At 38.4% G+C, this 21,687-nt stretch overlaps 1 protein-coding gene across 1 annotated transcript in view; it reads right to left on the bottom strand.

Annotated features, from left to right (window-relative positions):
* LOC107627585 (serine carboxypeptidase-like 11) overlaps positions 1 to 21,648 on the bottom strand; it is a 44,437-nt gene extending 22,789 nt beyond the window's left edge. The window contains exon 1 of the mRNA XM_021116989.1: positions 21,395 to 21,648. Within this exon, the coding sequence (XP_020972648.1) occupies positions 21,395 to 21,561 (167 nt within the window). The 5' untranslated portion in view covers positions 21,562 to 21,648. The remainder of the gene's footprint in view (positions 1 to 21,394) is intronic.

Raw genomic sequence — 21,687 nt, 5'->3', positions numbered from 1 at the left:
CCCCAGCCCCAGCCACAACAATCTCAGCCATCTCTCCAACCTCATCCTCCTTGGAGACCAGAAAATTTTTTTAGAGAAGAAACATCTTCTAATATCCCTACGAAAGATAAGGGTATTAAAGAAGGGTCTCCTGCACCAGGACGATCAATTTATACCCTTACTTTGGATAATCAATCACACAGTGAAGAAATCACTGAAGAATCAGAGGATGAGACTACTGGGACCAGTGAAGAAGTAGATGAAGGATCCGAAGAGAATTATGAAGCAGACCTTTCAGCAATAGCCATGGTTAACCCTATAGAAGAAGAAGAGGAAGAGATAACCTCTGAGAGAGATGAACCAGAAACTTCAACTAGTCGCATTCATACTGGGTCGGCTGAAGTCAAAACTTCTAACAAATGGTTCACCTTTGATGATATTCCACCAGCAAGATACAGGGAAAGATTAAATGAATTCAGTGCTTGGATTGAGACCACCATGGCTAACCCAAACCTCACAAGCAGACAAGTCCTTGCAGATTTTATAAATCAGATGACTGGCAATCTCCGAGAATGGGTGAATAACCTTTCTGAGTATGAAAGACTCCAGCTCATCAATGGTACCTCTTCACAGTTTCTAGAGATAATACATCAAGAATTTCTGGGAGACATTACAATGATCCAGAAAAGAAATTCTCAAGAATACTTTGAAATGAAGTGCTGTTCACTCAACAGGAAGGACTTGGGGAAACATTACAAGAAGATGGCTGCTAAATATTATCCTCTTGGAGGAAATAATAATCCACCACTTAAACAAGTCTTCATGGCATCCTTGCCAGATGAACTCCAGCTAGAGTTACAACGAATGATGATGACTCTTCGCAAAGAAGTGGCTACCACAACTATTGGAGAAATATATCAGTTGACCCTAGCTGCCTTGGACAAATTGTGTGAACAACAACAGATGTTCAAACAGCTTAACAAAAACTCAGGCAAACTCAAAGGAGTATGTAGCAAATCCCATTTGAAGATCAAATGCAAAGAGTCAGGCACGTGTGAATGTAAGACAAAGAAGAAGACGCATTGGCAATCACCAGCTATGAGATTTCACCAGAATATACCAAGAAGGAGAAGAAAGAAGCAGAAATATTACTATTTCAAAAGAAGAAAACCTCATACTAAGTCAAATATATGCTTCATTTGTGGAAAACAATGACAATTTGATAAGTCCTGTCCTCACAAGACAAAGAAGGAGATAAAAATACTCCAGTCTTTAATGGATGCTGCTTCCATTACTGATGAGGAAGATCTAGAGTCAGTACTTGAAGAACAAAGAAGCAAAAATGATGAAACTGAATACGTTTTTCAAGACTCTGACTCAGAAGGGAATAGTTCAGAGGATGACCTCCCACCAAAAAGTTCTATCTTTACCATATCATCCATTGCTTCCATCACCACAAGAATTCCTAAAGGATCGAGTATTCCAGAAGAAGAACTTGGATATCTTGGATCCTTGGGAGTAAAGCAGATTGATGGTACTCCTCGACCTCATTTCGATTTAAAAGTCAAGACATTTGTCTATGATAAACCGATAAAGGCCGTTGCACTAATGGACACTAGATCTTGTGCTACTATCATAAAACCACATGTCTTACCAAAAGAAATGTGGGTACCTTTTTCCAAAAGGTTCGCAGCAGCTAACAGTGAAGTCTTCACCATCAATCTCATCTCCAAAAAGCAGTTAAATTGGAGATATATGCAGGCCAGACCACTTGGCTCAGAGTAATGGGAAGCTATCTCCTAGACAAAGATGTTTTGTTCGGATTTGATGCCTTCTTCCGAACTCATGGGCTACATATCAAACCCACTGGTCTAAGTTACAAAGGGCAGTTTTTGCCTTTTACAGGGATACAAAGTCTCCTTGAAATCCAAGAAGCTCCAGAAGAATATAAGGAGATCCAACAGCTACTCCCTAGTGCCTGTTGCGACAGTCATGATCAATTCAACCATCCTGCTCCTTTGTGGAAAAATCCAGAATTTTATGTTCGACTCCCTTTCAAAAAGAATGAAGATGTCAACCCTACAAAGGCCACGCATTCAGGGATGAACCCTGAAGATCTTAAGCTAGCAAGAGCTGAATGTGCAGCCCTTCTTGTTCAAGGACTCATTGAACCAACTAATTCTAACTGGGCATGTCAAGCATTCTATGTTAAAAAAAGGGCTGAACAAAATAGAGCAAAGAAAAGGCTTGTTCTTGACTATAAGCAACTTAATGTCTTCTTACAAGATGACAAGTTTTCTCTACCAAGAATCTTAGTCATTACACAAAGATTAAGTGGAGCAAAGATATTCAGCAAGTTTGACTTAAAGGCGGGTTTTTGGCAAATCGGGCTCCATCCTGAAGATAGGTACAAAACAACATTTTGTATACCTGAAGCCCAATACCAGTGGACGGTAATGCCATTTGGACTCAAAGTAGCCCCATCTCTTCTCCAAAAGGCAATGATCAAAATTTTTGAGCCCATATTACACTCCATACTCATCTACATTGATGATATCTTACTGTTCTCAAAAGACAGTGAAGCCCACAAAACACTCCTGACCCAATTCGCTCAAATCATCAAAGATCAAGGAATCATGCTATCTTAAAAAAAGAGCTCTATTGCTAAAACAAAAATTGAATTTCTTAGGATGATCTTTGAAGATGGATTTTTTCAACCAGGAGAGCATCTCGCCAAAGAGTTAATCCACTTTCCTGATGAAAACATGACGGTCAAACAAGTCCAACAATTCTCAAAAATTGTAAACTACATCAGAGACTTTATCCCAGATGTGACCAGACACACCAGCCAGCTGTCAAAACTCCTAAAAAAGAAGCCCCTACCACGGGAACTTGAGCAAACCACAGCTGTTAAAACCCTAAAGAAGATAGTACAAGACCCCCCTCCTTTAAAGATTCCCAGCACAGGAAAAAGAATATTGCAGACAGATGCTAGTGATGAGTTCTGGAGAATTGTGCTACTTGAAGAAATTAATGGGACAAGACACTATTGTGCGCATGCTAGTGGACAGTTCAAAGAATCTGAAAAACATTACCATGCCACTTACAAAGAGATTCTTGCTGTCAAGAGAGGAACAGAAAAATTCAATTTTCATCTCAGTGCTTATCATTTCACTGTGAAAATGGATAACACCTCTTTCCCATCAATGCTGGAAATCAAGAAAAAATTCATGCCAGATTCTCAATTGCTAAGATGAAAAGACTGGTTCTCCCGCTATAAATTCGAGGTGAAACACATCAAAGGACACCAAAACACACTTGCTGATTTTCTCTCCAAACTACCAAAGAACCAATCCCAAAACCAATCCATTACATCTGCACCATTCCATTCCCTGACTGCCCACTTCGCAGGAACCCATACAGAAGAAAGATTGGTCCTTTTCCACTTAAAGCAACACCCCAGACAGAGTTCCAAATAGACAGTCTAGCCAGACAAACCTTGTTTTACTAGCTACATCAGCTCCTTATCATCACCCAAATCTATCCAAACCCAAGGTACTTCAACATGGATACCCCTTTTTGCACTGTACCAATAATCCAAGGACCTATTCTACTGGAAATGATGTGGTATATCTGGGATCTTTCTTCTATGTATACATATGCCATCATATTGCCATTCTTTCCTGTATATCACATCCTCTGTAATAGCACTCAAGCCCATTCTCATCTAGTCCGATTATTCTCTATGTATGCACTACTTGATGCATAGAGAGGAATGTTATATAATAAGCTCGAGCAGCACCAATTATGGAATAAATCTTCTAGGACAAAACGGAAATTCTGTTGTTTTGTCACCTTACAGAGGAGTTATTTCACTGGGAGAGATCCTCATACCATGAACAGAGTTGATATTGTTGAATACTCTACCATGTGGCCCACAGATGAGAAGATAGTCCTAAATGCCTTGGCCAAATACCTTTGTCAGAAATGGCAACCTGGATTATATGGAGAGGGAGATGCAGTTGAAGGACTCCCGTTTCAAACAGATGTTCCCCCAATAACTCTCAAAGATTTCCAGTCCAGATTCATAACTTCAGGAATAATCAATCATTTTGGACAATACTCTTTTTACGCTCCAAGAGACCAGCCCAGCACGTATACACATATTCCAAACAGAAATACTGAAGAAGATCTGAATTCTGAAGATCCAGGTGGAAGAGTGTATGCCTTACCACCAAGCCCAACTAGAGTTGATGCAGGAATACCCAATGATGCTGAAGGCCCAAACTCAAACCCATATGACCCATATTTACAAGATGCCCAAGATCCAAATGAAGAGAACACTGAAGACCCGTTTGCCTATCTGCATGACCCAGATATGGATCTTAAAACTGTCAATTTGGCTTCTGAAGATACATCATCCTTCTCAGATGGTGATGGGACCCTTCCAGAAGACTATTTCAAACCGTCCCTTTATTCGGACAATAACTCCACTATGTATAATTATTAAGTGTGCTAGAATAAAGTGACCTCTGTCACATGTGTAAGAAAAGTCAGAAAGAGATAAGGCTTATCCTTATCCTCCAGCTGGCATTGTATGATAGAATTGTCTAGATTTCGTAAAATATCACTTTTATCTAGAGACCTCTATAAAAGAAGGTACTCACCTCAGTTGTAATCAGATCTCAGAAAATATTGTAATATACCCACTTTTCCTATCTCACAAAATGTTCTAAATTTTTTTTCTCTCTCTGAAAGCTTAGCTAGTATTATTTCCTTCTTCCTCAATCCAGTGCCATAAAGTATGCTCTGAGCTTGCCTCTGCAGAGGATCCTGCTCATCAGAAAATGGCATGGATGAGATCCACGGGAATTTGTCATAGTGGAAAAGGGACTCAATGTTATAATGCTAAGTTTCGCTCGGACCCTTTAATCTCACTCGTTTTAATAGTTAGAAAGGTATCAGAGCCTCAGGTCTATAAGGGGAAGAAGAAGGTATTACTAGTAAAAGCAAGTAAGAGAGAACCACTAAATATGAACCCCTCAGACTCCTCAAGATCTTCACACCCCATACATCACTCTACCTCCCTAAGCATAGATCGACAACCCTCCAGTTTAAAGAAAACCCTTGGCAATAAAATTGATAAGTTAGTAGAATTCACTCATGTCCCAGAAGACTCTCGAACTCCAGCCACTGAATACCCTCTCATAAGTCCTTACTCTTTCTACCAAAGAGAAAAGAAATCAGCCTTCACTTCTATTCGCCATCTCATCCACAGAAACCCTTCTCCTCCTCCCAAAGAAGTTATCCAGTCTTCTCATCTCCAACAGTGTGGTTTAAAAGCCACTACTGCTGAACAATACATAACCTTAGAAATCCCACAAGAACTCATTCAAAACTACCAAAACCAAGGCTACACTCATATGCATCTGGGAGCAGTCAGGCTTATTCTTACCCTTCATGGAAGAAGGTCTCTTCCGGTGATAGCCAAAGTTGCACTTTTGGACACCACTTTCAAAGAATACCAACATGCCTTGATAGGAGCATTAGTAACTACACTTTCCAATGGAAGTGTCACTCTCACTATAGCCCCTAATTTCACTATGAGACTTTCAGATCCAACAATATGTCAAAGGCTAAAGATCCAAATACAGCTGGTTGGAATAATCCAAGACTCCAATGCTGAACAAGCCACCTTGCACCACCAAGTCCTCTACAGAGTTCAAGACTATGCTCTCGATCTCAATCTCCCAAACACTACAGGGGAAGCATTATTCATGTTCACAGATAATTCAAGAGGACCAGCAATCGTAAACATTCCAAGAATGATCACTACTGATGAATTTTCTTCTATCATTCTATTGGAATGGATTACTGATTATGAGAAAGCCTTCCCAAAGGAACAGGTTGATGTTCATACTACAACACCTCCAACTATTACTCATAATAGTGATGGAACGGTGACAACTATTTTTCAGAGACCTAGAATGACCAAACAAACTTCACTGCGAGGACCATCCTTCAGAAGAATCAATATGATCTCTCCTGTTCAGGTACAAATAACTCACGATCAAAATGATCCACCTGTGCACTTCTATGAGAACGGAAAACCTGTTTATGTCTCTCACATAAATGGCCACTTCATTTGGGATGTTGATCCCTCTATGTGTGATTCTGACTGTGACTGTGCTGATCAATAGAGTGATACTGATGATGAAGATTACGCTAGGAGACAGAGGAACAAGAAAAATAATAAGAAGTTATTATAGGCCCTTTGCTCGTTTAAAAGACCTGAGCCTCCTGATGAAGCTAAATCAGCTCCAATGCTCAGAAAGAGGCCAATGCTTAGGAAGACGAAACTGTCCCGAAAAAGCTCCATGGATTATCTTTATCAGCCAGTCGATACAATCTCATGTATCGCCACTCTCAGACCTTATGAGGAAGAATTCCCACCTCTAGTGACCCAAACTGATGAAAAGAAAATCACTAGAAGACCTTATGTAATCCCTCAAGGAATTACTCCACATGGACATCAAGCAACAACTCCTCAAGAGGAAGTACTCAATTAGCACACAGACAATGCAGTAAGCCAAAACAAAGTACTACTCTGAATAGATCACACTCTTGATGCTCTTGTAGAAAAAATTGAAGGTCTTTCTGCACAAATGAGTTCCATGGCAGAACAAGTTGCAGAACTCAAAAACCGGCTCTCTGCACAAGCTTTCCAACTTGATCAAAAACTCAAAGCCTATATGGATAATAGGTATTTTGGCCCAGAATTCCACAAGAAAAATAGAGAACTAGATCAAGTCAAGGCCCAACTTCGACAAATTGTGATGGACAAAGGCAAAGCAACTGTACCTCAAGCACTGGCTATAGACTCATTATCCATGTATCCTAAACCATATCCCTCATATTCACCTGTCTTATTTTCTTCAACATACTCACCTCCAAAAACCCCAGATTATGACTCCATCTTCAAATCCACCTACCATTTAGCCAGACAAGCAAACACTAGAAGATCCATCTCTCCCCAAGGACGGCGTTACTCATCCCAGCCCCAGCCACAACAATCTCAACTATCTCTCCAACCCAGACCTCATCCTCCTTGGAAACCAGGAAATTTTTTCAGAGAAGAAACATATTCTAAAGATAAAGGCATCAAAGAAGGGTCACCTGCTCCAGGACGATCAATTTATACCCTTACACTGGATAATCAATCACACAGTGAAGAAATCACTGAAGAATCAGAGGATGAGACTACTGGGACCAGTGAAAAAGTAGATGAAGGATCCGAAGAGAATTATGAAGCAGACCTTTCAGCAATAGCTATGGTTAACCCTATAGAAGAAGAAGAGGAAGAGATAACCTCTGAGAGAGATGAACCAAAAACTTCAACTAGTCGCATTCATACTGGGTCGGTTGAAGTAAAAACTTCTAAGAAATGGTTCACCTTTGATGATATTCCACCAGCAAGATACAGGGAAAGGTTAAATGAATTCAGTACTTGGATTAAGACCACCATGGCTAACCCAAATCTCACAAGCAGACAAGTCCTTGCAGATTTTATAAATCGGATGACTGACAATCTTCGAGAATGGGTGAATAACCTTTCTGAGAATGAAAGACTCCAGCTTATCAATGGTACCTCTTCACAGTTTCTAGGGATAATACATCAAGAATTTCTGGGAGACATTACAATCATCCAAAAAAGAAATTCTCAAGAATACTTTGAAATGAAGTGTTGTTCACTCAACAGGAAAGACTTGGAGAGACATTACAAGAAGATGGCTGCCAAATATTATCTTCTTGGAGGAAATAATAATCCACCACTTAAACAAGTCTTCATGGCATCCTTGCCAGATGAACTCCAGCCAGAGTTACAACGAATGATGATGACTCTTCGCAAAGAAGTGGCTACCACAACTATTGGAGGAATATATCAGTTGGCCCTAGCTGCCTTGGATAAATTGTGTGAACAACAACAGATGTTCAAACAGCTTAACAAAAACTCAGGCAAACTCAAAGGAGCATGCAACAAATTCTATTTGAAGATCAAATACAAAGAGTCAGGCACGTGTGAATGTAAGACAAAGAAGAAGATCTAGAGTCAGTACTTGAAGAACAAAGAAGAGAAAATGATGAAACTGAATATGTTTTCCAAGACTCTGACATAGAAGGGAATAGTTCAGAGGAAGACCACCCACCAAAAAGGTCTATCTTTACCATATCATCCATTGCTTCCATCACCACAAGAATTCCTAAAGGATCGAGTATTCCAGAAGAAGAACTTGGATATCTTGGATCCTTGGGAGTAAAGCAGATTGATGGTACTCCTCGACCTCATTTCGATTTAAAAGTCAAGACATCTGTCTATGATAAACCGATAAAGGTCATTGCACTAATGGACACAGGATCTTGTGCTACTATCATAAAACCACATGTCTTACTAAAAGAAATGTGGGCACCTTTTTCCAAAAGGTTCATAGCAGCTAACAGTGAAGTCTTCACCATCAATCTCATCTCCAAAAAACCAGTTGGATTGGAGATATTTGCAGGCCAGACCACTTGGCTCAGAGTACTGGGAAGCTATCTCCCAGACAAAGATATTTTTTTCGGATTTGATGCCTTCTTTTGAACTCATGGGCTACATATCAAACCCACTGGTCTAAGTTACAAAGGGCAGTTTTTGCCTTTTACAGGGATACAAAGTCTCCTTGAAATCCAAGAAGCTCAAGAAGAATATAAGGAGATCCAACATCTACTCCTTAGTGCCTGTTGTGACAGTCATGATCAATTCAACCATCCTGCTCCTTTGTGGAAAAATCCAGAATTTTATGTTTGACTCCCTTTCAAAAAGAATGAAGACATCAACCCTACAAAGGCCACGCCTTCAGGGATGAACCCTGAAGATCTTAAGCTGGCAAGAGCTGAATGTGCAGCCCTTCTTGTTCAAGAACTCATTGAACCAACCAATTCTAACTGGGCGTGTCAAGCATTCTATGTTGAAGAAAGGGCTGAACAAAATAGAGGAAAGAAGAGGCTTGTTATTGACTATAAGCCACTTAATGTCTTCTTACAAGATGACAAGTTTTCTCTACCAAGAATCTCAGTCATTACACAATGATTAAGTGGAGCAAAGATATTCAGCAAGTTTGACTTAAAGGCGGGTTTTTGGCAAATCGGGCTCCATCCTGAAGATAGGTACAAAACAGCATTCTGCATACCTGAAGCCCAATACCAGTGGACGGTAATGCCATTTGGACTCAAAGTAGCCCCATCTCTTTTCCAAAAGGCAATGACCAAAATCTTTGAGCCCATATTACACTCCACACTCATCTACATTGATGATATCTTACTGTTCTCAAAAGACAATGAAGCCCACAAAGCACTCCTGACCCAATTCGCTCAAATCATCAAAGATCAAGGAATCATGCTATCTTCAAAAAAGAGCTCTATTGCTAAAACAAAAATTGAATTCCTTGATGATCTTCGAAGATGGATTTTTTCAACCAGGAGAGCATCTCGCCAAAGAGTTAATCCACTTTTCTAATGAAAACATGACGGTCAAACAAGTCCAACAATTCTTAGGAATTGTAAACTACATTAGAGACTTTATCTCAGATGTGACCAGACACACCAGCCAGCTGTCAAAACTCCTAAAAAAGAAGCCCCCACCATGGGAACTTGAGCAAACCACAGCTATCAAAACCCTGAAGAAGATAGCACAAGACCCTCCACCTTTAAAGATTCCCAGCACATGAAAAAGAATATTGCAGACAGATGCTAGTGATGAGTTCTGGGGAGCTGAGCTACTTGAAGAAATTGATGGGACAAGACACTATTGTGCAGTTGATGAGCGGATAATTTATACGTTTTTTGGCATTATTCTTAGTATGTTTTTAGTATGTTTTAGTTAGTTTTTATTATGTTTTTATTAGTTTTTATTTAAAAATCATATTTCTGGACTTTACTATGAGTTTGTGTGTTTTTCTGTGACTTCAGGTATTTTTTGGTTGAAATTGAGGGACCTGAGCAAAAATCTGATTCAGATGCTGTTGGATTCTGACCTCCCTGCACTCGAAGTGGATTTTCTGGAGCTACAGAAGCCCAATTGGTGCGCTCTCAAGATATAATAGTCCATACTTTGCCCAAGATTTGATGGCCCAAAATGGCGTTCCAAGTCAGCTTAAGAATTCTGGCGTCAAAACGCCAGAACTGGCACAAAAGCTGGAGTTAAACGCCCAAACTGGCACAAAAGCTGGCGTTTAACTCCAAGAAAAGTCTCAACATGAGAAAGCTTCAATGCTCAGCCCAAGCACACACCAAGTGGGCCCGGAAGAAGATTTCTGTATTAATTACTTATTTCTGTAAACCCTAGGCTACTAGTTCTCTATAAATAGAACCTTTTACTATTGTATTTTAATCTTGGTTCTTCAGGTTCCCTCTTGGGGGCCGAAGCCAATGACCACCATTATCACTTTTGTATTTTCAACGGTGGAGTTTCTACACACCATAGATTAAGGTGTGAAGCTCTGCTGTTCTTCATGAATTAATGCAAAGTACTACTGTTTTTCTATTCAATTCACGCCTACTTCTTCTCTAAGATATTCATTCTAACATTGCATGATTCCTGGAATTCTTATTAAAAGTTTTGAATCTCTTTATTCTCTTTTCCATATAATTTTCAAAAAATCACAAAAAAATTTATAAAATCATAAAATAAAAAATATTTTTATGTCTCTTGTTTGAGTCTAGTGTCTAATTTTTAAGTTTGGTGTCAATTGCATGTTTCTATTCTTCTTGCATTTTTCAAATATATGCATTATGTTCTTCATTAATCTTCAAGTTATTCTTGATGATTTCCTAGCTCTGATCTTTAAATTCTCTTGTTTTATGTGTTTTGTTGTTTCTTACATGCATTTTCAAATTGTTATAGTCCTTAGTATACAAACTTCTAAGTTTGGTGCCTTGCATGCATTGTTTATTTGATCTTAGTTGCATTTTTTATTGTTTCTCATCATTAAAAATTCAAAAATATTTTCAAAATTGTGTCTTTTCAAGTCAATAATACAGAGAATTGAAGATTCAGAACATTCAGCAGAGGAATTAAACAAAAAAAGCTGGGCGTTCAAAACGCCTAGTGAAGAAGGAAAACTGGCATTTAAACGCCAGCCAGGGTACCTGGCTGGGCGTTTAACGCCCAAAAAGGTAGCATTTTGGGCGTTAAACACCAGAATGGATACCATTCTGGGCGTTTAACGCCAGGAGGACACTAGAGGGAAGATTTTGTTTTTAATTCAAATTTTTTTCAAATCTTCATAATTTTTCAAAATCAAATCTTTTTCAAATCATATCTTTTCAATCATATCTCTTCAAAATCAATTTCTTTCCATTTTTTATTTTTATTTATTATTATTTCCGAAAATCCTTGCTACAATTAATGATTTACTTTAAAATTTTCAAGTTGATTGTTACTTGCCTATTAAGAAAGGATCAAATTTTAAATTTTAGAATCATATCTTTTAATTTCTTGTTAGTCAAGTAATCAACTTTAATTTTAAAACTTTCTTTTTTAATTTGATTTTCAATCATATCTTCTCAATCATATCTTTTCAATCACATCTTTTCCAAAATTTATTTTCAATCATATCTTTTTAATTTCTAATTTCAAAATCTTTTTCAAAATCACTTAATTTCTTTCCCAATCTTAATTTTCGAAAATCTCAATCAAATTTTCAAATTTCTTTTTATTATTCTAAAAATCTTTTACTTTAATTTCAAAAATTCTTCTCCTCTTCTCACATCCTTCTATTTGAGGGACTAACACTCCTCCTTAAGGTGCAATTCGAACTCTATCCTTCTTGATAAGTTCGAATTCTCTTCTATCTACCTTCTCCTTCTATTCTTCTTTTCCTCTGACACCTCAAGGAATCTCTATACTGTAACATAGAGGATTTCATACTTTCTTGTTCTCTTCTCTTTCATATGAGCAAGAGCAAAGACAAAGGCATCCTTGTTAAAGCTGATCCTGAACCTGAAAGGACCTTGAAGAGAAAGCTAAGAGAAGCTAAAGCACAACTCTCTCTAGAGGGCCTAACAGAGCTCTTCAAGGAGGAAGAAGCCATGGCAGCCGAAAACAACAATGCCAACAATGCAAGGAAGGTGCTTGGTGACTTTACTGCACCTACTTCCGACTTCTATGGGAGAAGCATCTCAATCCCTGCTATTGGAGCAAACAACTTTGAGCTTAAGCCTCAATTAGTTTCTCTAATGCAACAGAATTGCAAGTTTCATGGACTTTTATTGGAAGATCCTCATCAGTTTTTAGCTGAATTCTTGCAAATCTGTGACACTGTCAAGACCAATGGGGTTGATCCTGAGGTCTACAGACTTATGCTCTTCCCTTTTGTTGTAAGAGACAGAGTTAGGACATGGTTGGACTCACAACCTAAAGAAAGCCTGAACTCTTGGGAAAAGCTAGTTAATGCCTTCTTGGCAAAGTTTTTTCCACCTCAAAAATTGAGTAAGCTTAGAGTGGAAGTCCAAAACTTTAGACAGAAGGAAGGTGAATCCCTCTATGAAGCATGGGAAAGATACAAGCAATTGATCAGAAGGTGTCCTTCTGACATGCTTTCAGAATGGAGCATCATAGGTATCTTCTATGATGGTCTGTCTGAACTGTCCAAAATGTCATTGGACAGCTCTGCTGGAGGATCTCTTCATCTGAAGAAGACGCCTACAGAAGCTCAGGAACTCATTGAAATGGTTGCAAATAACCAATTCATGTACACCTCTAAAAGGAATCCTGTGAATAATGGGACAAATCAGAAGAAAGGAGTTCTTGAGAGTGATACTCTGAATGCCATACTGTCTCAGAACAAAATATTGTCTCAACAAGTCAATATGATTTCTCAGAGTCTGTTTGGAATACAAGCAGCAACAGGCAGTACCAAAGAAGCTTCATTTGAAGAAGAAGCTTATGATCCTGAGAACCCAGCAATGGAAGAGGTGAATTACATGGGAGATTCCTATGGAAACACTTACAATCCTTCATGGAGAAATCATCCAAATATCTCATGGAAGGACCAACAGAGGCCTCAACAAGGCTTCAATAACAATAATGGTGGAAGAAACAGGTTTAGCAATAGCAAGCCTTTTCCATCATCTTCTCAGCAACAGACAGAGAATTCTAAGCAGAGCTACTCTGACTTAGCAACTGTAGTCTCTGATCTAATTAAAAGCACAAAAAGTTTCATGATTGAAACAAGGTCCTCCATTAGAAATTTGGAGGCACAAGTAGGTCAGCTGAGTAAGAAAGTTACTGAACTCCCTCCTAGTACTCTTCCAAGCAATACAGAAGAGAATCCAAAAGGAGAGTGCAAGGCCATCAACATGACCCACACGGCCGAAATTAGAGAGAAGGAAGAGGCAGTGATCTCCACTGAGGAAGACCTCACTGGACGTCCACTGGCCTCCAAGGAGTTCCCTCATGAGGAACCATGGAAATCTGAGGCTCACACTGAGACCATAGAAATTCCATTGAATTTACTTCTGCCATTCATGAGCTCTGATGAGTATTCTTCCTCTGAAGAGGATGAAGATGTTACTGAAGAGCAAGTTGCTAAGTACCTTGGAGCAATCATGAAACTAAATGTCAAGTTATTTGGTAATGAGACTTGGGAGGATGAACCCCCTTTACTCACCAAAGAACTGGATGACTTGACTAGGCAGAGATTATCTCAAAAGAGAAAAGATCCTGGAAAGTTCTCAATACCTTGTACCATAGGCACCATGACCTTTGAGAAGGCTCTGTGTGACCTAGGGTCAAGTATAAACCTCATTCCTCTCTCTATAATGGAGAAGCTAGGGATCATTGAGGTACAAGCTGCAAGAATCTCACTAGAGATGGCAGACAATTCAAAGAAATAGGCTTATGGACTTGTAGAGGATGTCTTGGTAAAGGTTAAAGGCCACTACATCCTTGCTGATTTCATAATCCTAGAGACTGGAAAGTGTATGGATGAATCCATCATCCTTGGCAGACCCTTCCTAGCCACAGCAAAAGCTGTAATTGATGTTGATAGAGGAGAATTGATCATTTAAGTGAATGAAGATTCCCTTGTGTTTAAAGCTTAAGGATATCCCTCTGTAACCATGGAGAGGAAGCATGAAGAGCTTCTCTCAATACATAGACAAACAGAGCCCCCACAGTCAAACTCTAAGTTTGGTGTTAGGAGGCCACAACCAAACTTTAAGTTTGGTGTTGAACCCCCACATTCAAACTCTAAGTTTGGTGTTGGGAGGTTTCAACATTGCTCTAAACATCTGTAAGGCTACATGAGAGCCCACTGTCAAGCTATTGACATTAAAGAAGCGCTTGTTGGGAGGCAACCCAATCTTTAATTATCTATGTTAAATTTCTATTTTCTTTTGTTATTTTATGTTTTCTGTAGGTTGATGATCATGTGAAGTCACAAAAAAAAACAATTGAAAAAGCAAAAACAGAAGGAAAAATAGTATTAAAAATAGAACACCTTGGAGGAGAAATTTACTGGCGTTTAAATGCCAGTAAGGGTAGCAGAATGGGCGTTAAACGCCCAGTCTGGCACTATTCTGGGCGTTTAACGCCAGAAATGGGCACCAGACTGGCGTTTAACGCCAGGAATGGGCAAGAAGCTGGCGTTAAACGCCAGAAATGGGCAGCAGCCTGGCGTTTAACGCTAGGATTGGCAGCAAGGGGCGTTTTGCACGCCACATGGTACAGGGATGAGAAATCCTTGACACCTCAGGATCTGTGGACCCTACAGAATCCCCACCTACCCCACCTCTCTCTCTCTCTTCTTCACCCATTCACCAATCACCTCAATACCTCTTCCCCAAAAACCTCTCACCTATCAAATCCCACCATTCTCTTCACCACTCACATCCATCCTTCATAAAACTCCACCTACCTCACCATTCAAATTCAAACCACTTCCCACCCAAACCCACCCATAATGGACGAACCATACCCCCCTCTCCACTCCTATATAAACCCATCTTCACTCCTTCATTTTCACACAACATACATACTACTTCTCCCCCTTGGCCGAAACACTAAGCCCCCTCCATCTCCTCTATTTCTTCTTCTTATACTCTCTTCTTTCTTCTTTTGCTCGAGGACGAGCAAACCTTCTAAGTTTGGTGTGGTAAAAGCGTTGCTTTTTATTTTTCCTTCAACTTGCCCATGATGCAAGGAGATGCACACCTCTACACTAGAAGGATCAACTTGGATCAAAGGTTAGACCAAGTCCTCATAGATATCTGTGAAGAGGGCGCTCAATAGAAGAGAGATTCAAGAGGGAAGCCGGTTCAACTAAGAAGGCATGACCTCAAGCCCGTGGCTAGGGGATGGTTGGAGTTCATCCAACGCTCAATCATTCCCACTAGCAACCGGTCTGAAGTTACTATAGACCGGGCTATCATGATCCATAGCATCATGATTAGAGAGGAAGTAGAAGTTCATGAGGTTATATCCCAAGAACTCTACAAGGTGGCGACAAGTCCTCCACTTTGGCAAGGTTAGCCTTCCCTCATCTCATTTGTCACATTTGCAATTCGGCTGGAATTGACATAGAGGAAGACATCCTCATTAATGAGGATAAGCCCATCACTAAGAAAAGGATGGAGCAAACAAGAGATCCCACTCATGGACATGAGGAAATTCCTCATCATGAAATCCCTGAGATGCCTCAAGGGATGCATTTTTCTCCACAAAACTATTGGGAGCAAATCAACACCTCCCTAGGAGAATTAAGTTCCAATATGGGACAACTAAGGGTTGAGCACCAAGAGCATTCCATCCTCCTCCATGAAATTAGAGAAGACCAAAGAGTCATGAGAGAGGAGCAACAAAGGCAAGGAAGAGACATTGAGGAGCTCAAGCACTCCATTAGATCTTCAAGAGGAAGAACAAGCTGCCATCACTAAGGTGGACCCGTTCTTTAATCTCCTTGTTCTTTATTTTCTATTTTTTGAATTTTTATGCTTTATGTTTATTTATGCTTGTACCTTTATTACATGATCACTAGTGTCTAAGTGTCTATGTATTAAAGATATGAAAATGAATCCATCACCTTTCTTAAATGGAAAATGTTTTTAATTGAAAAAGAAAAAGAAGTGCATGAATTTCGAATTTTATAACAGATTAATTATTTTGATGTGGTGGCAATACTTTTGTCTTTCTGAATGAATGCTTGAACAGTGCATATTTTTTAATTTGATTGTTCATGAATGTTAAAATTGTTGGCTCTTGAAAGAATGATGGAAAAGGAGAAATGTTATTTGATAATATGAAAAATCATAAAATTGATTCTTGAAGCAAGAAAAAGCAGTGAAAAGCTTGCAGAAAAAATATATATATGCGAAAAAAAAGAGAGAAAGAAAGAAAAAAAGAAAAAGCAAGCGGAAAAAGCCAAAAGCCCTTTAAACCAAAAGGCAAGGGTAAAATAAAAAAGGGATCCAAGGCTTTGAGCATCAGTGGATAGGAGGGCCCACAGGTTTTTGGACTTTACTATGAGTTTGTGTATTTTTCTGTGATTTCAGGTATTTTCTGGCTGAAACTGAGGGACCTGAGCAAAAATTTGATTTAGAGGCTGAAAAAAGACTGCAGATGCTGTTGGATTCTGACCTCCCTACACTCGAAGTGAATTTTCTGGAGCTTCAGAAGCCCAATTGGCGCGCTCTCAATTGCGTTGGAAAGTAGACATCCTGGGCTTTTCAGAAATATATAATAGTCCATATTTTGCCCAAGATTTGATGGCCCAAAATGGCGTTCTAAGTCAGCTTAAGAATTCTGGTGTCAAAACGCCAGAACTGGCACAAAAGCTGGAGTTAAACGCCCAAACTGGCACAAAAGCTGGCGTTTAACTCCAAGAAAAGTCTTTACATGTGAAAGCTTCAATGCTCAACCCAAGCACACACCAAGTGGGCCCGGAAGAAAATTTCTGCATTAATTACTTATTTCTGTAAACCCTAGGCTACTAGTTCTCTATAAATAGGACCTTTTACTATTGTATTTTAATCTTGGTCCTTCAGGTTCCCTCTCTGGGGCCGAAGCCAATGACCACCATTATCACTTTTGTATTTTCAACGGTGGAGTTTCTACACACCATAGATTAAGGTGTGGAGCTCTGCTGTTCTTCATGAATTAATGCAAAGTACTACTGTTTTTCTATTCAATTCACGCCTACTTCTTCTCTAAGATATTCATTCGCACACAAGAATATGATGAATGTGATGATTATGTGACACTCATCACCATTCTCACCTATGAACGCGTGCCTGATAACCACTTCCGTTCTACATGCAAACAAGCTTGAATGTGTATCTCTTGGGTTGCTAATCTAAGATTAGAACCTTCGTGGTATAGGCTAGAATTATTGGCGGCTATTCCTGAGATCTGGAATGTCTAAACCTTATCTGTGGTATTCTGAGTAGGATTTGGGAAGGGATGACTGTGACGAGCTTCAAACTCGCGAGTGTTGGGCGTGTGATAGATGCAAAAGGATCAATTGATCCTATTCCAACATGATCGAGAACCGACAGATGATTAGCCGTGCGGTGACAGCGTGCGTAGAACATTTTCACTGAGAGGATGGGAAGTAGCCATTGACAACGGTGATGCCCAACATAAAGCTTGCCATGGAAGGGAGTATGAATGATTGGAAGAAGGCAATGGAAAAGCAGAGGTTCAGGAGGAACAAAGCATCTTCATACGCTTATCTGAAATTCTCACCAATGAATTACATAAGTATCTCTATCTTTATTTTATGTTTTATTCATCTTTTAATTATCAATCCTCCATAACCATTTGAATCCGCCTGACTGAGATTTACAAGATGACCATTGCTTGCTTCAAGCCGACAATCTCCGTGGGATCGACCCTTACTCGCGTAAGGTTTATTAGTTGGACGACCCAGTGCACTTACTGGTTAGTTGTGCGGAGTTGTGATAAAGAGTTGAGATTACAATTGTGCGTACCAAGTTGTTGGTGCCATTGATGATCATAATTTCGTGCACCAACAGTTCAAAGAATCTGAAAAATATTACCATGCCACTTACAAAGAGATTCTTGCTGTCAAGAGAGGAATAGAAAAATTCAATCTTCATCTCAGTGCTTATCATTTCACTGTGGAAACGGATAACACGTCTTTCCCATCAATGCTGGAAATCAAGAAAAAAATCCTGCCAGACTCTCAATTGCTAAGATGGAAAGATTGGTTCTCCCGCTATAAATTCGAGGTGAAACACTTCAAAGGACACCAAAACACACTTGCTGATTTTCTCTCCAGACCTACCAAAGAACCAATCCCAAAACCAATCCATTACATCTGCACCATGAGTTCCTACAGTCCTTCATGCACCATTCCATTCCCTGACTGTCCACTTCGCAGGAACCCATATAGAAGAAAGATTGGTCCTTTTCCACTTAAGGCAACACCCCAGACAGAGTTCCAAATAGACAGTCTAGCCAGACAAACCTTATTTTACTGGCTACATCAGCTCCTTATCATCACCCAAATCCATCCAAACCCAAGGTACTTCAACATGGATACCCCTTTTTGCACTGTACCAATAATCTAAGGACCTATTCCAGAGGAAATGATGTGGTATATCTGGGTTCTTTCTTCTATGTATACATGTGCCATCATATTGCCATTCTTTCCTGTATATCACATCCTCTGTAATAGCACTCAAGCCCATTCTCATCTAGTCCGATTATTCTCTATGTATGCACCACTTGATGCATAGAGAGGAATGTTATATAATAAGCTCGAGCAGCACCAATTATGGAATAAATCTTCTAGGGCAAAACGAAAATTCTGTTGTTTTGTCACCTTACAGAGGAGTTATTTCACTGGGAGAGATCCTCACACAATGAACAGAGTTGATATTGTTGGATACTCTACCATGTGGCCCACAGATGAGAAGACATTCCTAAATGCCTTGGCCAAATACCTTTGTCAGAAATGGCAACCTGGATTATATGGAGAGGGAGATGCAGTTGAAGGACTCCCGTTTCAAACAGATGTTCCCCCAATAACTCTCAAAGATTTCCAGTCTAGATTCATAACTTCAGGAATAATCAATCAATTTGGACAATACTCTTTTTATGCTCCAAGAGACCAGCCCATCACGTCTACACATATTCCAAACAGAAATACTGAAGAAGATCTGAATTCTGAAGATCCAAGTGGAAGAGTGTATGCCTTACCACCAAGCCCAACTAGAGTTGATGCAGGAATACCCAATGATGCTGAAGGCCCAAACTCAAACCCATATGACCCATATTTACAAGATGCCCAAGATCCAAATGAAGAGAACACTGAAGACCCGTTTGCCTATCTGCATGACCCAGATATGGATCTTAGAACTGTCAATTTGGCTTCTGAAGACACATCATCCTTCTCAGATGGTGATGGGACCCTTCCAGAAGACTATTTCAAACCGTCCCTTTATTCGGACAATAACTCCACTATGTATAATTATTAAGTGTGCTAGAATAAAGTGACCTCTGTCACATGTGTAAGAAAAGTCAGAAAGAGATAAGGCTTATCCTTATCCTCCAGCTGGTATTGTATGATAGGATTGTCTAGATTTCGTAAGATATCACTTCTATCTAGAGACCTCTATAAAAGAAGGTACTCACCTCAGTTGTAATCAGATCTCAATAAACATTGTAATATATCCACTTTTTCTATCTCACAAAATATTCTAAATTTTTTTTCTCTCTCTGAAAGCTTAGCTAGTATTATTTCCTTCTTCCTCAATCTAGTGCCATAAAGTATACTCTGAGCTTGCCTCTGCAGAGGATCCTGCTCATCAGAAAATGGCATGGATGAGATCCACGGAAATTTCTCATAGTGGAAAAGGGACTCAATGTTATAATGCTAAGAACGTATTTTAGTCAAATTCTAATGCATACAAAAAATCGAATTCTAAAAAAGACAAAAATTGGTCCAACCATTGTCTCATTAGTTTCACCCCAACTAGCCCAATATTTAATATTATTAACCTTTATCATTTATGTTTAAATATAAAATTATTAAACATCTAATCAACTATCCTAAACAAATTTTGTACAGCTGCAACTATTGTCTCCTGGCATGCAAGTAAAACTTTTTGCAAGTACATTTATTTTTTAAATATGTCAAGGTGTTGACAGTTCTTCTATAGATGTAAAAAATTTTTCTTTCTACATAGTAGTAGCATTCACCAAGGCATACTATTCAATTATTCCTCGCTACTGAACCAATCTTAGAGGTTAGAAAGCAAAGTATTTGAGGGAAGTCTAATGGAGAATTTCATTTGATGTTCTTAAAAATATTTCTAGATTTGTCCCGATTTATTTTTTTCTATTTACTAATGTGCAATAAAATTTCTGAAAATTAATTTTAAACTCTAATCCAAATTGAATCGTTTGATTGGAACTTTTTATGCAATCTGCCTCAAATTAATAAGAAAAAATGACATCACTACCATCACCGCTATCGTATAATGGTATTGATGGTAAAGTTTTAATAGGTTTAATGTTCAAAGTTCTAAATGTTCTCTTATTTTTCTGTCCTTTTTGCTTCTCGTCATTGCAATGCAAGCTCAAGGACGACGAATTTTTTTGGGTTTAGAACTTAAAATTCATTTCCAAAAGTATTGTTGCTTGTTAATAAATATAATATGAACATGGGCAAAAACAGTAAGAACTTTTTTTATTTAGTATTTATTAATTATTACAATAATTAATAAATATTAAATAAAGTAAATTTTAATTTTTTGTCTTTTTAATATTACTGTTTTATAAATATTAGATAAAATATATTTTTTGTTTTTGAAATTTGTTAAAAGTTTTAAAAATATTTATAAATTTTATTTTATTTTAATTTTGTCCCAAAAGTTTTTGATTTGCATCAAATACATTTCTGACGGTTAATTTTTTAAAAAATTTATGACCAATTCAACAACAATTTTATAAGAACAACCCACAACACAAACAAATTAAGCATAATTTTTATACATTATTGTTAGATTGGTCTTAAATATTTTAAAAATTTAGTGGTAGAAGGTATATTTGATGTAAATAAAAAATTTTTAAGATAAAATTGAAACAAAATAAAATTTAGGAATATTTTTGAAATTTTTATTAAATTCATCGTGAGCTGAGTGAAAGATCCATCAAATAAAAAAATAAAATAAGAATGACTATTTCTAAATCTCTTTCTCTCTATTTTATTTTGAAATAAAATAAAAATTTTAGATTAGCTAAGAACAATTTCTGTGTCTTATACTCCTCTACAACATCAAAATCAGCTTCAAAACATAAACTTTTAGTGACAGTTGATGGAGATGGAAAGTGGTAAATATATATAGAGCTTACCCAGTTTCAAGTTGAAAGGGGAGAGGACCATCAAAACCAGGAAGGTATTCAACTTTTGAACCACCTGCTTCAATTTGATTAGATGCTATCTGCAACAAAAGTGTGAGACAGAGAAGCACTAATTGAAAAAAGTAACACCATTTTTTGGAATTGGAAGCCATTTTCATTCACTGCTCTGTACTCCGCAGCCTCACGTGCAATTCTTAATCCCAATTTCTAGGCATTAGTATTTAATTAGCATTGCTTATTTATACAAAACGACTCTACTATTTGAAAATTTGTTAACCGATTTT

This window comes from Arachis ipaensis, chromosome B02 (genome assembly GCF_000816755.2).
Source record: "Arachis ipaensis cultivar K30076 chromosome B02, Araip1.1, whole genome shotgun sequence".
Taxonomy (NCBI): Eukaryota; Viridiplantae; Streptophyta; class Magnoliopsida; order Fabales; family Fabaceae; genus Arachis; species Arachis ipaensis.
The sequence above is the reverse complement of the archived record's forward strand: the minus strand, read 5'-3'. Positions and strand labels throughout refer to the sequence as shown.